Consider the following 20,188-nt stretch of genomic DNA (forward strand, 5'->3'; position numbering starts at 1 on the left):
AATAAGAACACCTCCTCCCAGCTGCCCACTGCACTGAAGATAGGAAACACTGTCACCACTGATAAATCCACCATAATTGAGAATTTCAATAAGCATTTTTCTACGGCTGGCCATGCTTTCCACCTGGCTACTCCTACCCCGGACAACAGCACTGCACCCCCAACAGCAACTCGCCCAAGCCTTCCCCATTTCTCCTTCTCCCAAATCCATTCAGCTGATGTTCTGAAAGAGCTGCAAAATCTGGACCCCTACAAATCAGCCGGGCTAGACAATCTGGACCCTTTCTTTCTAAAATTATCTGCCGAAATTGTTGCCACCCCTATTACTAGCCTGTTCAACCTCTCTTTCGTGTCGTCTGAGATTCCCAAAGATTGGAAAGCAGCTGCGGTCATCCCCCTCTTCAAAGGGGGGGACACTCTTGACCCAAACTGCTACAGACCTATATCTATCCTACCGTGCCTTTCTAAGGTCTTCGAAAGCCAAGTCAACAAACAGATTACCGACCATTTCGAATCTCACCATACCTTCTCTGCTATGCAATCTGGTTTCAGAGCTGGTCATGGGTGCACCTCAGCCACGCTCAAGGTCCTAAACGATATCTTAACCGCCATCGATAAGAAACATTACTGTGCAGCCGTATTCATTGATCTGGCCAAGGCTTTCGACTCTGTCAATCACCATATCCTCATCGGCAGACTCGACAGCCTTGGTTTCTCAAATGATTGCCTCGCCTGGTTCACCAACTACTTCTCTGATAGAGTTCAGTGTGTCAAGTCGGAGGGTCTGCTGTCCGGACCTCTGGCAGTCTCTATGGGGGTGCCACAGGGTTCAATTCTTGGACCGACTCTCTTCTCTGTATACATCAATGAGGTCGCTCTTGCTGCTGGTGAGTCCCTGATCCACCTCTACGCAGACGACACCATTCTGTATACTTCCGGCCCTTCTTTGGACACTGTGTTAACAACCCTCCAGGCAAGCTTCAATGCCATACAACTCTCCTTCCGTGGCCTCCAATTGCTCTTAAATACAAGTAAAACTAAATGCATGCTCTTCAACCGATCGCTACCTGCACCTACCCGCCTGTCCAACATCACTACTCTGGACGGCTCTGACTTAGAATACGTGGACAACTACAAATACTTAGGTGTCTGGTTAGACTGTAAACTCTCCTTCCAGACCCATATCAAACATCTCCAATCCAAAGTTAAATCTAGAATTGGCTTCCTATTTCGCAACAAAGCATCCTTCACTCATGCTGCCAAACATACCCTTGTAAAACTGACCATCCTACCAATCCTCGACTTTGGCGATGTCATTTACAAAATAGCCTCCAATACCCTACTCAACAAATTGGATGCAGTCTATCACAGTGCAATCCGTTTTATCACCAAAGCCCCATATACTACCCACCATTGCGACCTGTACGCTCTCGTTGGCTGGCCCTCGCTTCATACTCGTCGCCAAACCCACTGGCTCCATGTCATCTACAAGACCCTGCTAGGTAAAGTCCCCCCTTATCTCAGCTCGCTGGTCACCATAGCATCTCCCACCTGTAGCACACGCTCCAGCAGGTATATCTCTCTAGTCACCCCCAAGACCAATTCTTTCTTTGGCCGCCTCTCCTTCCAGTTCTCTGCTGCCAATGACTGGAACGAACTACAAAAATCTCTGAAACTGGAAACACTTATCTCCCTCACTAGCTTTAAGCACCAACTGTCAGAGCAGCTCACAGATTACTGCACCTGTACATAGCCCACCTATAATTTAGCCCAAACAACTACCTCTTTCCCAACTGTATTTAATTTTTATTTATTTATTTATTTTGCTCCTTTGCACCACCTTATTTTTTTATTTCTACTTTGCACATTCTTCCATTGCAAAACTACCATTCCAGTATTTTACTTGCTATATTGTATTTACTTTGCCATCATGGCCTTTTTTTGCCTTTACCTCCCTTCTCACATCATTTGCTCACATTGTATATAGACTTGTTTATACTGCATTATTGACTGTATGTTTGTTTTTACTCCATGTGTAACTCTGTGTCGTTTTATCTGTCGAACTGCTTTGCTTTATCTTGGCCAGGTCGCAATTGTAAATGAGAACTTGTTCTCAACTTGCCTACCTGGTTAAATAAAGGTAAAATAAATAAATAAATAAAAAATACAAATTTCCAATTGAAGGACAGATTTTGTAATATAATGTATGTTTCTGTGCAGGTAGCCTAATCCATATGTACTGTATACACTACCATCAATTGGTGTTTGTGAAGGTACATTATGCCTGTAACAAATTATATATATATTGTCAGTTAGGCTTAGGTAGAAGTAGGGAAACAGATCTTGAATCAGTTGTTAAATAAAAACAATTAAAGTAAAAAGTAATCTCATTGGACTGAGAGCTTGTGGGGCCAGTCATGTGACGTCTTGGATCAACCAGTTCTTTGTGATAAGAATCTAGCAGTTATGTAAAAGAGAAAGTAAAGAAAGCTCCCAGTTTACCTTCATTTTGTTCTTTTGAAGATAACAAACCACAAAGTGTAAGAATGCACTTTTTTTTCTCTTCCAGCGAAGCCCTGGATCTTTCCTTGTTCCAGGTAAAAACGCCACACCTTCACAGAATGTTTTTCTATTTTGCTTCTACTGTATTGTATTATCTGTGTTTGCTCTCAGAGGCCAAGGCAAACAGGACAGGCTCATCAGTGAAACGAAGCCCCCCTGATAACAAGATACAGTAGTTGTTACCTCAATTACAATATATAGTGGGGCTAGTGGTGTCAACCTAATGACTGTTATTCTATAAATCAATCAACAGTAAGAAGTATGTAAGGAGCCATGGACTGCCCTTTATCTAAAACAGAAGTCGGTTGGCATACAGCACACACACACACACACACACACACACACACACACACACACACACACACACACACACACACACACACACACACACACACACACACACACACACACACACACACTCTCTCAATACAGAGGCCTATGGTTGATTTTATTATTGTTCCCTTTACTTTGAGCATCTCTTACGAAACGGTGCTGTCTTTTCCAGATGTTCATCTTTGACCGGTCAGGGATGTGTGGCCAGAGGATGGAGGTGTGGAGTGATGTCGTTGATGCCACACCCTGGCAACTACAGGAGACCATCTCTATCAGGTTAAGTGTTCAAACCGTCACACACACACACACACACACACACACACACACACACACACACACACACACACACACACACACACACACACACACACACACACTCTCTCAATACAGAGGCCTATGGTTGATTTTATTATTGTTCCCTTTACTTTGAGCATCTCTTACGAAACGGTGCTGTCTTTTCCAGATGTTCATCTTTGACCGGTCAGGGATGTGTGGCCAGAGGATGGAGGTGTGGAGTGATGTCGTTGATGCCACACCCTGGCAACTACAGGAGACCATCTCTATCAGGTTAAGTGTTCAAACCGTCACACACACACACACACACACACACACACACACACACACACACACACACACACACACACACACACACACACACACACACACACTTCCAAAGAACTACCATAACCAGAATTCTTTGAAAGTGGAGGACCAGTTGTGCTTTTACTTTCGCAGTTCCATGCAAATAGGCACAACGAGTTCTGAGTGATGGGTTTTATGGTGTGTGAAGCAATGGTGGGCAATACACTGTCTGTGATGACTACTTAAAGCTTGTGACTTTACAAACTTATTGGATGCATTTTCAGTTCAGTTTGGTTGTTTCTGATTATTTTGTGCCCAATAAATATCAGCACCCTTACTTAAAAGTAAAGAAAATATATTACTTGTTAAACTAAATCTCTTTCTCTGAGCAATTGTGTTTGTATAAGATAATATCATTTCCAAATGTTTTGCTCAGTATTTGAATTATTTATTTTATACGGTCATTATTGCTCATCTTTATCAAGGGTGTTGTGTGTTAATCTGGTTTAATGACCTGTTAAATCCCCCTCCAATACATAGTCACCACAAAGACACCCATCAATCAAAAAAAATCATGTAAGAAAACACCTGTTGCATGTTCACCCTCCATGGCGTGTCAGAGTAAATGTTTGGTTTTGCTAGATTGGCTATGAATATTTTGTGATATCTAACTCTATCTAAGAGTAAGACTGACACGTTTCTGATTAACCATGGCCGCTTCACCTTACACCTAATAGTCTTGGGCAATTCCATGCCAGCATGGCTCAAAAATATTTTGCGTGTCTAAGATTGTTCTGGCAATTCTCACATAGAAACCTCATTGGTAGAAAGCATGTTTGATATGCTTTTTACATTTGCAACACAAACCATTTTTGAGAAAATGATGTCAACTAACGTAAATTCAACAAAGATGTTTACCTTGTCATTGGATTTAAGTGAATTTTTATTTTTTTATTTTGTTAAAAGGAGACTGGTGCCACTTTAATGTGTTCAATGAAGATGGCATTCCATTAAATTGTGACGTTGTGGTCCCACCCCTTCCCAGCTACAGACTGGAACAAGGGTAGGTGTAGAAGAAATTCTAAGTAATCAGGAAGTTGGCCCTCATAACTTCGCCCTCTCCACAATAACTGCTCCATCCCTTTCTTCGCCAGTACGTGTTTAATTTGTTACTGGTATTCCGAAAACAGACTGACCGACTGGTTTACTTGACGACTGCTGAACGGGCAGGCTGAAATAAACAGAAGTTTATGCATAGCTGGGATACTGAACAATGCGGGAAAGCCTTTGCGCAAAGAATTTCAAGAAGTTATGAAAGAACCCTAATGTAGTGAAACAATTAAAAAGCCTTTATTCTCTACGGCTTATACTGGCAATAATATACATTTACTGATTAATTCTGAAGCTTACTGACTGGCTAAATGGTCACATATTGTATGTAACTGGCTAGTTAACATGCATGCTAACCGACTTACTGTCTAGCTATCGTCATCTCTGCTCGACAACGTGCCAAAACTATGGCTCTTAATCCGGTTTGAGGTGTTTTTGTTCTGGTCAGAGGTGTGCAGTGGGGTTCTCCCTTGATGCGCACAGACTCTGAAAGCAAAGATCACGAGAGGAAACACAAACACTCTGAGGAGAGAGATCACTCGTGTAAACACCCTGAAAGGAGAGGAGAGACCACCTGAGAAAGAATGGGAGTAGTGTCCCAGCTTACTGTAACTATGCTGTTGACTGGAAGTGTGGTTTAAAGTCGGGGGAGGTCCATCAGCCGATTGTTTCACCTTCATCAGGTGTGCCAGTACTCAGTCAGTCATCAACACATGGAGCCAATTCCTGTAAATCGATGTCATTTCTAAGAATGTATTTGTGGAAAACAGCAGCGTGGTCTTTTATCAGCATTTCAAACTACGTTCTGGCATAATGTAATTATAGAAATCATATTGAATTCAATTAATCAAATCCAATTTTATTTTCACATGCTTGTAGACCTTACAGTGAAATGCTTACTTACAAGCCTTTAACCAACAATGCAGTTTTAAGAAAAATACCCCCCAAAATTGTTTTCAATAAAAGTAATAAGTAATTAAAGATCGGCAGTAAAATAACAATATCGAGGCTATATACAGGGCGGTACCGGTACAGAATCAATGTGCGGGGGCACCGGTTAGTCGAGGTAATTGAGGTAATATGTACATGGAGGTAGAGTTATTAAAGTGACTATGCATAGCTAATAACAGAGAGTAGCAGCAGCGTAAGAGTGGGGGATTCAAATAGTCTGGGTTGCCATTTGATTAGATGTTCAGGATTCTTATGACTTGGGGGTAGAAGCTTTTAGAAGCCTCTTGGACCTAGACTTGGCACTCCGGTACTGCTTGCCGTGCAGTAGTAGAGAGAGCAGTCTATGACTGGTGTTGCTTGAGTCTTTTTAGGGCTTTCCTCTGACACCACCTGGTATAGAGGTCCTGGATGGCAGGAAGCTTGGCCCCAGTGATGTACTGGGCCGTACGCACTACCCTCTATAGTGCCTTGCAGTCGGAGGCCGAGCAGTTGCCATACCAGGCAGTGATGCAACCCGTCTGGATGCTCTCGATGGTGCAGCTGTAGAACCTTTTGAGGATCTGAGGACCCATGCCAAATCTTTTCAGTCTCCTGAGGGGGAATAGGTTTTTTCGTACCCTCTTCACGACTGTCTTGATTACATACTATATGCGTACGCTGAAAGGTGGTAGCAATAGTTTCACAGATTTTCAAGAGAGCTGAATATCCACAAAGGTGACATCTTCTCAGAAGACATAATCCGCATTCAATATTATTAGCACAATCATTCAATCATTATTAGCACAATCATTATTAGCACATTAGGTTTAGTCTGATGGTAAGTGATGCTGATTCTAGTGAACATCAGTGCATACTCTCAGTTCCTCTATTTTCTAAGAAAGTGAACTCAAGAGTTTTGAGTGGGCTGTCGTATGGGACTTTCTAGAGTTTGGTTATGAGTAAGAGAGGGCGAGAGTATGTGGGGGATTTGTGAGGGGGTGTCTGTGTGTGTGTTCATGTGAATGTGCAAATACAAGCATGTTGGATTTTTGAAGCCAGAAAATAGAAAACTCAAAAGACATCACAGTTTGAAAAACAGCATGTTTAATGTGCTACATTTATTGCAAAAGTATCATGAAAATAATCTCTGACATAAAGTATCCACATATGATAACCTTGGTCCAAAAATAAACTACATAGACAAAACTACAAACGTGTATACAAAAACAATTATAATTCACACAGTATTAATGTTAGAACAGTTCCACCATTTTGGTTCTAGGTAACATAAACCTAGTTGCGCATGGATCTATTTCTGGCTTTTTCCAGTGAGAGCGAAAACGTACAGCTCTCGTATGAGGTACCTTTGTCAATAGTTTTGATAAAATAACAAGAGCCGAGAGCCATTCACCTGAGTGTATATATATACAGTGGTACTAGGAGCAGACTGAGTAAAGGGGAAAGTGCAGTACAGACTACATCGGGTTCATTCTCACATACTGTATGGTTCATGCTCTGTTTCGGATGACAATCGCATCTACAGTACCACCAGTATAGAGGACGAATTAAATAAAGTATATATCGACAGTGGGTAGATAACAACTGAATCGAAGAGAAAGAGCTAGAAACACAATGGTATTTCAGGATATATTCAAACAAATTCAAATACAAGTACACTGTCTTAATGTTTTAACATTCAAAAAGAAGAAACAAACGTTTTTTCTTTTTATTGCTAGTTTCTGTGCAGAAGTATGTACCTCCAATACATCACTAAATGACTCACAGGAAGTCCTGAGAAGCTATTTGAATTGAACCGGAACATTATAACATTCTGACTACTTTTAGTTTGCTTTCCTCTCTGGTTACATTACATTAGAATACACTATTTCAGTTTGAAAAAGTTATGCTACATAAGTTAGATCTGTTTATCCTCATATTTTGTTTGATTCTTGTTGTTTTTTTGGCAAACGCAAAAGCATACACATAGTTTCACGATCCCTGATCTACCCTTTTTTTTAGCAAAAATAAATAAATATACACAAAGATTGTCCGGTAATTAAACATTAGATATCGCAGTAATAGTCTGTGGCATTGGTCCAACGGTTTTCCCAGGAGTAAAGCCTCCTTGGAAGTGTCAAGACGTAACATTACGTTAACAAGAAAAATAATCACTCAACTGAACAAATATAGCTGACAAACGCTCTCACACATTCCATGTAAATTACACCTGTGGACCTGAGTGAAACTTCACAGCGAATAAGAAAACACCCTTAGTTAGGGTGGAAGTGCAATCACTGAACACACTGGCCATGTCTTTGAATAGTCTTTGTTTTGGTGCTGCTCTCTTATTGGCTTTCCATAGTCTCTCTTCCCCTCGAGGAAAAACTTATTTTTCCGTGACGACTTTATCGATTGTGCTCTGGCTTTTCAGGAGGTAGACCCTTAAAATGTTTCTTGTTCCTTACCCCTCCCCAAAAGGGTCATTCTACTTCGCCTACTGCCCTTGCGTCTTCACCATTGGCCGGTTGTAGAGGCGTACCACACTAGCCCTCTCCTGATAGGCTGAAGTAGAAGTGTGCGATGACGTCGTGGGAGGAGCTGGGGTGTTAATGGCCGCCGTGAAGGCCTTGAGCAGCAGGGTGGCTTCACTCTGGTCCTCCTTGCCCTCTCGCCCTTCCAAGCTCCGGGCTACCCAGCGCTCCACTGCAGCTTCCAAATGGGCTGGTCCTGCCCCTTCAGGCAGCGTGTCCGCCTCGGGGCTGGTGTCGAAGCGCTCGACCAGCTCGCGGATGTGGGTGTGGGCATGTGAGCTGGCTTGGGCCTGGGCAGAGGTGGGGCAGCAGCTGCGCTGGTGGATGCGCAGCGAGAAGCGGTGGACGAAGGCGTGGGCGCAGAGAGGGCAGCAGTGGGGGCGGTCGCGGGCGATGTGCAGGCGTCGGTGGAGCTTGAGGTGGATGTACTGGGTGAACTTGGTGCTGCACAGCTTGCACTGGTAGGGCTTCTCACCCGAGTGGAGCCGCAGGTGTGTCCGGAGGTTGCTGGTGCTGCTGAAGCGCTTGTGACACACCTATATGAATAGGAACAGATGGATAGGAAAGTTCAGGTTAGGATGATGTTGTGATATCATTAGAACAACTGGGTGAAACCAGGCTCCTGGGTTTCTGTGGTTGCGTGCTAGCAGGGTATGACCCGACACTCTTAGAAAAAAAGGTGCTAGAAACCCATAGGTGAACCATTTGAACAACCCTTTTTGGTTCCAGGTAGAACCCTATTGGGTTCCATGTAGAAACCTTTCCCCAGAGAGTTCTACATGGAACCCAAAAGAGTTCAGCCTGGAACGAAAAAGGGTTGTTCAAAGAGTTCTCATATGGGGACAGCCGAAGAACCCTTTTTTCTATAAGTGTAGACTGCTTGTTTCGAGTTGGAGATCACTGAACCCTACCATGAAAATCAACACAGGACTGAGGTCATGATCACACCCACATAGTTATAAAAGAGTGTTCAACAAAAGCCCAGGGATTCCTTACATCACAAGGGCAGGGCAGGGTGAAATTCATACTGGCACGCAGGTGTGTGTGCGTGTGTGTGTTTTAGAGCTGAAGTAGACTGGAAAAAGCTGATCAAAACACAAACATACCGTGCACTCATGTGGTTTCTCTCCAGTGTGGACCAGGTGATGCTTCTGCAGGTGGGCTAGCTGGGTGAAGCTCTTCAGACAGAGGTGACACTGGAAGGGCTTCTCTCCACTGTGTACTCTGAGATGCACCTGAAAGAAAAAATGCCTCGGTTAGATAGGAACCCACAATAAGACAGGAATAGATTGGGCCACCAGAGAAACCAAAAGTACCACCTATGTCTATAAGATCCTCACCTTGAGGTTGGACAGCTGTCCAAAAGTCTTGATGCAGACGTTGCATTCGTACTTGATCTTGCCGTTCTGTTTCTTCAGGGGGTAGGGGAGGGATTTGTAGCCAGGGGCAGGTGGCGAGGGGCTGCTCTCTGGCATGGCCAGGCTGAGGTTCATGGCCTCCTCACAGCCACAGGGTGACGGCAGGGGTGTCTGGTGCTCCTGCTTGGGAAGGGGAGAGAGCTCTGGGGTGGCTGGGGCCCCACAAGGAGGTGACATATTTGGGGTCCTCTCCTTCAGCCCTCCCTGAGTCGCTCCGGGGTAGGGCAGAGACACTGGGAGCAGACCAGGCTGGTGGGTCATGGAGGGGTGTGGAAGTCCATCGCTACTCGGATAGCTGCTGTACCGCAGAGGGCCTCTGGAGGGGAGCATCCCAGGGAAGGGTGGGGGGTACTGGGGGAGGAGGAGGTGGGGGTAGTGGGGGCTGCTGTATGGGGGGAGAAGCTGGTAGGGGGGTTGAATGGGTCTGGAGGGATGGTAGAGGGGGTAGGAGGACACTAGGCCCTCTCTGTGGCTGTAGAGCCCGTGGAGGTGAAGGTCGCGGGTCGGGGAGGGGGCGGTAGGGTGGCACTCTGGGAAGCCGTAGACATGAGATCCCAGATTGGGCTCTCGCTGGTCGGGTTGAGGAGAGGGGATGGGTCCCTGGTGGTCCTGGGTCACCTTCTCATTCTCTATCTTCTGGCTGAAGTCCATGATTTGGTCGTCTGGCGTGTCGGGCGGCGTGTCTCTTTCCAGCACCTCCACATCAATTCTCTCCTCCCCTTCATCCTCTCTCTCGTCTTTCATCTCCTTCTCTTCGGATTCTCTGACATCTCCGATAATGTGTTCTATAGAAGAAGAAAAACCCCAAGGTCAGACATAGTGGTTGGGTTTGAGTGTGTATGAAATACCCTGTAAAAACAACGGTCAACCTTGCCAATCCACACAATAATACAACTTCCGTCCTTTCCTTTGTGTCGACCTAATGAGCAATTTATTCACTTATCACTCTGCAATAGGACAATATTGATGGACAAATGACAGAGTTCACAGTCTTAACGAAGTGAGAAGTGACTGTAGTGACGCACCACACTCGCACTCGGGCTCTCACATCCCCCCGAGCGCTCCCTCTTATGGTAAATGATGATGACGGTTTCAGTTTTTAGATGAAACTTCAAAAGAGTTCATGGTTTCTGTCTGGCAACTATGATAGCAATGTTTTCATTTTGATGTGTGGGTGTATGTGGGTATGTGTCATGTAGGATTTGTAGTAAAACAAAACGCTTAAATTTTTTGGGGGGGACGTTTCTGTCGCAAGGTTTCAATTACCGCTCAAGCGTCTTTCTCAGGACCGCAGGAAGAAATGCATTTGCCATTTAGTTAGCTTGTTTTAAGTCCTACTTATGTTTTATGTGAATAGCTGTGTGGCTTTTAACTAACTCATTACTCGCTGTTTAACAGAAATTGCCTTACAACCAGGATTAAAGGGAAAGTGAACCCACTGCAGAATACAATAGTGCATTAAACCGTGCATTAGTGATCATACAAAGCTTAGGCGTGAACTGTCACCCTTTAATTAGGCCTATAAATTGATCAGTTTAAACCAAATGTGTTTGGATAGACTATTTAAGCTACTTTTATCCTTTGTTGTTTTGTGTGAATTTTTAGAGGCCTAGCCTAATTACTACAGTCTTTATCAGGGTTGTCCCCAAGTGTGTGGAGTACACAGTAAAAAGGACTGTGTCAAAGCAGTTGGCATTGTAGCCTAGTCAACATTAGTCAACAGGTTGAATGACTGTGTAATGTAATTATAGTTTAAGAGGGCATGTCTCCTTACAGAGTTTCTGGCAACAAAACTAGTTGTCATATAATGAGTGGACAACTTGCCATACCTGAATGTACAGCTGACAATGACTCATGGACTTTACTTGACCAGGCATTGTTGAGAGGACTTTTCCACTCCTTTTGAGATGTTCCCTATGTTGTGTAAGGAAGGGTGAGTGTGTTTGTGTGTGTGTGTGTGGGTGAGCCGTCTCCTTCATTGAGGCAGGTGTAGCCGTGTATTGTGTTTTGTCAGTAAGTCTCTCACCCAACCATGACTCGGGACATATTCCAGAACAATGCCATCCGCTCCGAAAAGGGGACAAGGAAGGAAACCGTTTCCGTCACACTCAGTCTCATTGTTTACCATCTAATGAACTCAGATCTTATCAATATGAGGGGGGAAAAAATACTCCTTTTGAAGACTATAATCATGAAAGTCTGTGATCGGAGAAAAAAAATGGCTCAACTTTATGTCCTCTTATCGAGCAGACAGAGATTTAAACCCCCTTTAAAAAAAATCTGATATAGGTATGAAAAGAGAACTGTCTCGCTGTTCATCATCGTTTCCACCTAGAGACAAACATACAGACCTGACTGTCTTTCACTACATTACCCTCTCACTCACTAACTGTTTTTCATTGGGTGTCATAACATAGAATATGACTTTATTTGTAGAGCCACAGAAAATAGAGAGCTAGAGAGTAGATGGAAAAGCAATTCAAGGAGAGAGAAAGATGAGAGTAGAGGATGGGAAAGACGAGGGGAGAGGGTAGAGGAGAAAGAAACAAGGAGAGGAGTTGAGGAGAGTGAACAGATGAGAGGAGGGCAACAACAACAACAACAACAATCAAAGATGGCACTCACTTTGTTTGAGCTCTTCACCTGGTTGGCTGCACAGTCTCTGGGCGAAATCTTGGCTGTACCACACCAGCAGCTCCTGCCTGGGCTCCACGGGCTGGCTGGTGTAGAAGTAGACGTCACGGCCATTCTGGCACGCCACCAGGTTCTGTTCGGACAGCGAGTGCGCTGGGTTGACGTAGCGCATCCAGTTGCTGCGCTGCAAGTCATAGCCATCGATGAAGTGGTATAGCTGCCTGCCGTTATAGATCTGGGAGGGAAAAGAGAGGAGAGTGAAATAAGAATACAATGCAATAATAGAACACACACCCACACTTGTAGAAATGTAAACATAGTGTAACATCAGTTAGTACACAACTTTGTGACCGATTGACCTCTACTGTATTGTTACATTCACTCATGACTGAAACGTTCACTGTAGCAGTTGAGCTGCTGAGCTGACAAAACATTGTCACAGTATGTCGATAGAAAGTGTAGTTCACCTCTGCCATGTACAGAACAGTCTCCTATGTCCTCTTCTAATGACCTGGTTCTTGTTCCACCTGGGCTGTTTCTTGAGTGTGTGTCCCGCGCACTGTGTGTGGGTTCCTGAACTACTGTCACTGTCTGGTGTGAAATCAACGCTGTCACTGCTTTTATCAGCTGCTAGTTAGACTGACGGAGAGGGGGCAGGGCAAAGAGTTTGAACGCATGCCCAGACAGACAGACAGACAGACGTATTTTTTCTCTCTCTCTTTCTCTTTCTTTCTCTCACACTCTGGTTGGGGGGGGGGGGGGGGGGGGGGGTTCTCTCAACATGCCCAGACTTGAATGGCTGCTTCCCACCAGGAGAAACAGCATATCACAATAATGTCAACCATAGGAATTTCCATTACATTTCCTCACTTGGCAAGTTGTCAATCACTTATTCTATATAGAGTGCCCTGTAATTGTTTTTACTGGCATCACTTAATTAAGGAAATGTACGAGGGGTTGTGTTGGCAGACCCAAACACACACAAATAGATGGCAGCACGTGCTCACAGGCACACACACTCACACACGTCACACACCTCCACACCTGTCCCGTGAGAGAGTGTTGACATACTCTCGAGGCGAGTCAGACTTGCACCAATTTGCAGTAGTAGGACAGGACGGATCGGGTTTACAGGAAATGCCAGAAGGAAGGTGAAAACGTAGGACAGAAAGCCCTAACAGGGAAACGACTCAGAGAAAACTCCTGAATTAGGCAAGTGACCGCCGGGAGACAGAGAGAGGACGAGGGTGTGTGGGAATGAGAAGGAAGTGTGTATGAGAGAGAGAGAGAGATAGGGGAACACTAACAATCACTTCCTATATGTCATACTTGTTGAATGGGTTGAATGGGACTTGAGCGCTGGGAAGGATGCAATTGTTGCGTGCGTGTAAAGATACACAACTTCCCCAAAAATCTGTCCAAAACCCCTGAGTACCTATGGGCTTCTGAGCAATGCATTTTTGTTTCCTTTTAGATGGGAAGTGACTGACTTGGTGTGAAACTGTTTTACCACTTTTGCTTCTTTTTCCAAGAATAATTGGAGAAGAATAACTAGGACCAATTTTGGGTCGAATCTCTTTTCCCCATCTCTTTTGAGAAGCAGTTCCCACATCTGCTTGTTAGGTAAGGTATTGAGATTTCTCCCCTAGAACCCACTGTATCATTTCATTCACCTGTTTTCATGGCTGTACTTACCAACCAGCTCTCACATTCTCACCTCAGAATTAGACGTTCAAACGTCAAATTTCGAAATTGTTCCAAAGTCAAATTTGTGTGTATGGCGTTAAGTTCAGGCATTAACTCAGCATTTTTAAGTTTGGGGTTAAGTTCAGGAATTGACTACAAATTGTGAAGGCATTAACTCAGAATGGTTAAGGTAAGGGCTAGGGGCTGGGATAGGCTTAAAACAAAAAATATCACTGGATAAGCACTTGCAACCTTTGGAATCAGAGGCAGATGCTTACACCCAAATCTACTTGAGGGTAACAGCGCTCACTGTTGCCCCTAGTGGCCGGTTTCCACATCATCTCCCGACAGCTTGATGTCAAACCGTGTGTGTGTGAACGGTTATTCCGCCAACTTACCCTCCAGAAGTATTTCCTGTTGGCCTGTTTGGGGACGTTGTATTTGGTGTAGATGTCACCCTGCAGAGGTCCAAACCGAGTCCCCTGAGGAATGTACTCTTTGCTGAACACGCCTGTCACCTAAACACAAGACAATACATCATCAAACAGTTAGCCTAACAGAACCAGATTTCAAGACGACACAAACAGATCTGGGACCCATGCTATCAAACATTAGAGTCAGTCAAACAGTGCCTGTCCCTTAAGACAGCCTTGATCATAGAAATAGAGTTATTAGAAGCATGAGGGTGCTGTCAATTTGCTGTGGCCTGAGGAACTTTTTCTGTTCTACCAATTTTTATTTCTATGGCCTTGACATGTTGACCCAGACAGGAGCTCTGATCTTCTCTCCAGAGCTTCAAGGTGACTGGCTTTCTTCCTCTTGTCTAATGAGTTAAATGAATGAAGGGAATTGCACTTTCTCTGACCTGCTTCTCTCACCTGCTGACTGTCCTCATAAATGCCATTGACTTAAAGCCAATTTATGCTTGACCCGACAATGTGGTTGGAGGCACAGTATGAATGGTGTGATGCAATTGCGGAGCCTCCGGAGCCATGCAGAGGCCAAATTGAGCTCTGTACCGCATCGCCGTGCACCGAGCAAGTGATTTAACAATGCGGAGGGGTCCGTAATAGCTCTGCATTGACAGTATAAACACAAACTCATTTCCATGACAACTTACTTCAAAGCAGCTCTGCTCTGCTCAGCAAAGCTCAAGAAGGTATAAATTCCCTGACTTCTGCGGAGGCCGTGTTGCAGTGAACGCTCTATGGCCGCCGCAGACGTTGGATTGACCATGCAGAGCCTCTTACAGGGACAGAGACAGGTCGTTTACTCTCTAACTCAGCTCACCGCTGCCCCCGCTGGTGAGAATGACCACCAGTCTCTGTCGTGCGTTTCTGTCATGCCCCTTTTCTGGTACGTGCTCAATGTCTACACTCTGACGCGGAGTTTACCAGACTCAAGTTACACACTTGTATGACGCAAAGAAAAAGACGCATCCACAGTTAACTCAAGAGCTGGGAAAAGGAAACGGGGAAATCACTACGGTCGACTGAACTCTCTCCCCTGAGCCTTGACGGCCAGGAATAGCAACCTGACTCATACTTCAATAGGGATTCTTTAGAAAGTACTGGAAGTTTGAACAAGGCACAGGGGGACACCCACGCTTGGCAGGGAGCATCGGTGAGACGCACCCATAGCTCGGGGGGTCTTAAGGGGCTTTGTCTTGAAGATCTGTTGAGTCCTGGCCAGGGGGTGACGGAGGGTGAGACGAGAGTGAGTGTGACAGGGACATTGTGTGGCCCCGTTTTAGCGTGACTAATGACTGAGCTGCGACAGGGCTGCTGATTAACGACCGCTCAGCCGGGTTTATAAGAAGACGAGGAAGAAGGAGGGAGGGGGGAAGGAGTAGAGGAGTATCACTCGCTTCTTGACTGGACCACGCCACCACTCTCCCTCCCACCTTCCCCCCCTAACTGTCCCAGCTCGGAATAGGTCCTCTCGCAGCCAGGAAATACGGCCTGTGACGGTGCCTGCCCTGCGCCCCAAACGAAAGTTAATCGTTGGAGACTAACCTACTTACCCACCTCCCCCCCTCACCTGCTCAGTCCCGCTCAGTCCCCCCCCCCCCTTCTTGGCACACTTAGGAGTTACGAAGAGCGTTGGAAGGAGAAGAGAAGGAGGAGTGGAAGGGTGGAGTGACCACTCTTCTACTCTGACCAGCCAAATCCTTCCATTCATGGTCTTATGTGTGGCCTCAGCTGTTTACTGGAATGGCTTCCCACTAGGATGATGGAACATTGCTGCGGGGACTTGCTTCCATTCAGCCACAAGAGCATTAGTGAGGTCGGGCACTGATGTTGGGCGGTTAGGCCTGGCTCGCCGTTGGCGTTCCAATTCAGCACAAAAGTGTTTGATGGGGTTGAGGTCAGGGCTCTGTGCAGGCCAGTCAAGTTCTTCCACACTGATCTCGACAAACCATTTCTGTATGGACCTCACTTTGTGTACAGGGGCATTTTCATGCTGAAACAGGAAAAGGCCTTCCACAAACTGTTCCCACAAAGTTGAAAGCACAGAATTGTCTAGAATGTCATTGTATGCTGTTGCATAAAATATTTCCCTTCACTGGATCTAAGGGGCCTCACCTGAACCATGAGAAACAGCCATAGACCATTATTCCTCCTTCACCAAAAATGATAGTTGGCATTATGCATTGGGGCAGGTAGCGTTCTCCTAGCATCCGTCAAACCCCGATTCGTCCGTCGGATGGTGAGGCGTGATTCATCACTCCAGAGAATGCGTTTCCACTGCTCCAGAGTCTAATGGCGGGTAGCTTTACACCACTACTGCCAACTCTTGGCATTGCGCATTGTGATCTTTCTGTTAGTCAATATTTACTTGGTGAACAACTGAAAGAATCCCCAAATTCAAAAGTAGTGCTTTTGCATAATCGGCAATCGCCATGACTAAACAATGACTGGTAACAAACAATGGTTGGCAAGGACTAATAAGTATGTGTGAAGTCCCCATAGGTAGTTCATAGGTTTTATTTTTTATTAAATTGGCATGTGTCTGTTTCCTGTTGATTGACGCACCCTCTGGCACTGTGACCTTTACCGGGAAAAAAACACACACACACACACACACACACACACACACACACACATAAAGGTAAGATTCCAAGACATAAAAACGCCATAGGGTATATGGATTCCCCAAGCAAATGCCAACTACTCAGGGGAGAAATGGACATAATGCCATTATCAGAAAGGGAAACTTCTCTGAGGGTACACAGCCAGCCTTACCAAAAGACTGTGACATGTTTGAAATATTTTACACGTGAGACACTCATATAAAAAAAATTGTGCTTACAAGTGCAAGTAATGTAGCCGTCTTGCATGCAAGTACAGTAGAGTTGAGGGTCACTTTGCCTCTGCTGAAACAGGAAAAGAGCTCTCACAACCCAGTGTGAAAGTGAAGTCTTGCACTGTGTATTCAACTTGCTACATCTGGTTTGGCTGATGGTTTGTGTTTGTGAGGGTGGAAGGAGACTAACAAAGTCACAAAAAACCTTACCATGCGTTCATAACCACAGTTTTCACACCTCTCGCAGGCCTAGGCAGAAAAAGCAGCAAAGAGGGGAAGAGAAGAGATGCTCACAGCTAAAGGAGGGACATCTAAGAGTTGCTCGGGTGAAAATACTGAGAGAAGGAGGAAGGAACCGTATGCTCACTTAACCACACGAAAAGTGAAGAAGACGGAGAGTGAGAAAAGTGAGAAGTATGCGAGAGATAATTACAACCTGTTTTTCCCCCAAAAAAGAGAGAGACATCTCTTCTGCCACAATTGTAAGTTCACTTTTCACAAGAGCGCGGTGTACATTTTAGGACACCCTCGGCCTAAAACCTCACACCCCTTCTCTGGTGAGTCATAATAGGGCCATGCCAGTCAGCTGATTCACTGACACTCATAGCCTGGACATATGGTGTAGAAGGCTGATTCACCTAAATGGAGGAAAACGAGGGATGGAGAGGGGAGGGGGAAAGAGGGCCAGAGCGGGAACTGTTGATGTGATTTTACGGCTCAGGTTGGATCTCCTGGATGCAGCTGTGCTGGTCCCTGTCCTCTTGTTAAGTAGGTGGATGACTACCACGGAGTCAAGATACCATGAGCCTTATGCCTGTTTGTGGTAGGAAGATCCTGGCAGTGAAGAAACTAAGGTAATTGTGATGCGGTATGGAAAAGACACAATGACAAGGTATTTGTTTCAGTATTGCAGCGACCTGTTCACGGAAATGTGTGTGTGCGTGTTGACCCAGAGACGTGATTGGAATACTGACCTAGAGACTTGGTAACGGTAAAGAGGCTCGGGGTTTTTACCGGCGGACACACGACATGGCCATTGTAACACTGAGCAGAGCAGGAATGGAATGGAGCAACTCTTGCTTGCACCAAACACGAGCCTTGACCACAACTTGTCATTGACCGCGGACTGTCCCAGATTCATTCAGACTTAATCAATAGAGTATGTAAGAAAGACATTGTGCATCACAGTAAAATGTCAATACACAAACATGCGCTTGGCTGTGAACGTGTACTGTATTCCCCTCCTGGTTCTAAATCTGGCACAGAAATGCTGATTTAAATGTGACTTCTATTAAAGTTCCTACCTCATTCTCTGTGCTGTACTCAAAGGTGAGGTTGCGGGGTATGGACGTCATGGCTTTGGGCACACCGAAGCTGGGGTCCGACACCTGGTCAGGGACAATGTAGGTGCAGTTGAGGGCAAAGTCGTCCTCTCGCCACTCACTCATATCTGGGGCTGTCTCCAGCTTCATCTTAACACTCTTTGTGTTGATTCGCTCTTCCCCGCTGGACTTGGTTTGGGTTGGGGTGCGTCGGTACGGTGTTACTTCGGTGATACTTCGGTTTTTCATGGGGGCCCTCGTCTTTAGATGCGTTGGTTAAAGCTTGAGGTCTGGAAGAGAGAAAAGGGAGAGAAGGGGTGTCATGCTACTTCATCCTAGCATGAATAAAATGGTATGTTTGAATTCACAAGTGACACTAGCGGAATTCCTTTGCCTTGCTTCTTGTTGTCACTTGTCATTGTCACTTGATAAACAACACACTGTACTGTGAGAATTGATTGAAAGTGACTTAAACCCGCTGCATGATAGGGTGTTGACAATGCTTGTCGTCGTCAATATAATCCACGGAGCAGCAATATATAGCAAAAAAGGCAACAGAACCACTGAATGACAAAATGATCAGCAATGTAATTCAGCCAAAACATCATCAAGCTCATAAGTTATTGTTCAATACCGGAACTATGAATCAAGTCAACATGCTTAATTTCACCAAAAATCTATGCAGCTTTTCCATTCAACCCAGCAAAAATATTCAACATATTCCAAGCCCCAATATTAATCTGAATATCGCCAAGGATGATCAAATCCAATCCAAATCCTAGTCCATCAAGTAAGTGTAAACAAGTCAACTCCATTTCTCAACCCCCCGTTGTTGACCATGAGCTATTTTCCCAATCCAAACTCAATCAGACCCAAGAGGTCAAGCCCATTCGGTGCTGTTCATTCACAGTTCATTCACTCAGCATTGACTCAAATACAAAAGTTCACAATTACTGTATTTGACATATTGCTTGAACACCTTCCTTCTAAAAAAAAATAAAAAAATACATTACAGGCACAAAATAGGATGCAGTTGACAATTACTTTTAGACAATAATTTTGCTGTGGGAACATCATCTCTTTGGTAAGGTCATCCCTCTCCGCCTCTCTTTCTCTAGTCTTCTACTTTTTCCAGTGTCACTCTCGCTTTGTTTTTCCAGGAATTCCTCCCTGTAAGATCCTTCAGGTATCCAGGCTGTGCCCACTTTGCCTCTGCCACCAAAACTCCCGAGCCACCGTTGGGCAATGCTTTTTTACCCCATCCTCTCGTCCAATGAGAAGCCGCCGTTGGCCATGTGACGGAGAGGATTAGTTGGACGTGCGACCAATTGACACATAACTGGTGGCTTTGGACAGTTGCCTGAATGTGACCATGCACACACACACACACAATTGAACACACACACACAAAGGAACACCCCGGGGCCCACGTAAGACATCTGAATGAATGAAAGAAAGAATAGCAGATGGCTGGCTTGTGGCCACTGACAAACACACTGATAGACTTTTGCGTGGTTTGACCCTTAACGAGCAATCTGATCTGGTGGAACAACGTCCTCAGCCTGCAACATCTTGGTCTCCTCAATCCCCCAGATCACACACACACACATACTTAAAAAAAATCTAATAAAACATTTAGGTGCAAAGGACCCTGAAAGGTCACACACAAGTACACACACACACACACACACTTCAAATATTTTATTTGGATTCACAATAAAGCACAGAGGTGCAAAGGATCATCAGTGGTCATACGTTTGGAGGGTGAGTGTGAA

At 45.0% G+C, this 20,188-nt stretch overlaps 1 protein-coding gene and 1 long non-coding RNA gene across 3 annotated transcripts; both read right to left on the bottom strand.

Moving 5' to 3' along the window:
- Positions 1–4,261: 4,261 nt before the first annotated feature.
- LOC109903276 (uncharacterized) lies at positions 4,262–5,318 on the bottom strand. Its single transcript, XR_002257006.2, has 3 exons — positions 5,194–5,318; positions 4,952–5,072; positions 4,262–4,707 (listed from the first exon to the last, which is right to left on the bottom strand). It is a non-coding gene; the product is annotated as an uncharacterized LOC109903276 (long non-coding RNA).
- Positions 5,319–6,599: 1,281 nt separating this feature from the next.
- LOC109904470 (PR domain zinc finger protein 1) lies at positions 6,600–19,642 on the bottom strand. 2 transcript variants are annotated; one of them, XM_020501704.2, is made up of 7 exons: positions 19,458–19,642; positions 18,396–18,703; positions 14,184–14,303; positions 12,091–12,334; positions 9,388–10,250; positions 9,154–9,282; positions 6,600–8,583 (listed from the first exon to the last, which is right to left on the bottom strand). In XM_020501704.2, exons 2-7 carry the CDS (start codon positions 18,660–18,662, stop codon positions 8,011–8,013), a joined length of 2,196 nt encoding a protein of 731 aa, XP_020357293.2. In that variant the 5' UTR covers positions 18,663–18,703; positions 19,458–19,642; the 3' UTR covers positions 6,600–8,010. The 2 variants fall into 2 exon arrangements, with proteins under 2 accessions (XP_020357293.2, XP_031644419.1); XM_031788559.1 differs by lacking the exons at positions 14,184–14,303; positions 18,396–18,703; positions 19,458–19,642 and adding an exon at positions 12,567–12,718.
- Between the last annotated feature and the right edge of the window lie 546 nt (positions 19,643–20,188).

Source organism: Oncorhynchus kisutch, linkage group LG14 (assembly GCF_002021735.2).
Source record: "Oncorhynchus kisutch isolate 150728-3 linkage group LG14, Okis_V2, whole genome shotgun sequence".
NCBI lineage: Eukaryota > Metazoa > Chordata > Actinopteri > Salmoniformes > Salmonidae > Oncorhynchus > Oncorhynchus kisutch.

Bases quoted from the DNA above. Each gene is read 5' to 3' on its own strand.
- LOC109904470 (XM_020501704.2), bottom strand. From the start codon at position 18,662: ATGAAAAACCGAAGTATCACCGAAGTAACACCGTACCGACGCACCCCA. The intron at 12,335-14,183 runs GTAAGTTGGCGG...TTTCCCTCCCAG, and splicing joins ACAGGAAATACTTCTGGAGG to ATCTATAACGGCAGGCAGCT. The intron at 8,584-9,153 runs GTATGTTTGTGT...CTATTCATATAG, and splicing joins AGAAACCACATGAGTGCACG to GTGTGTCACAAGCGCTTCAG.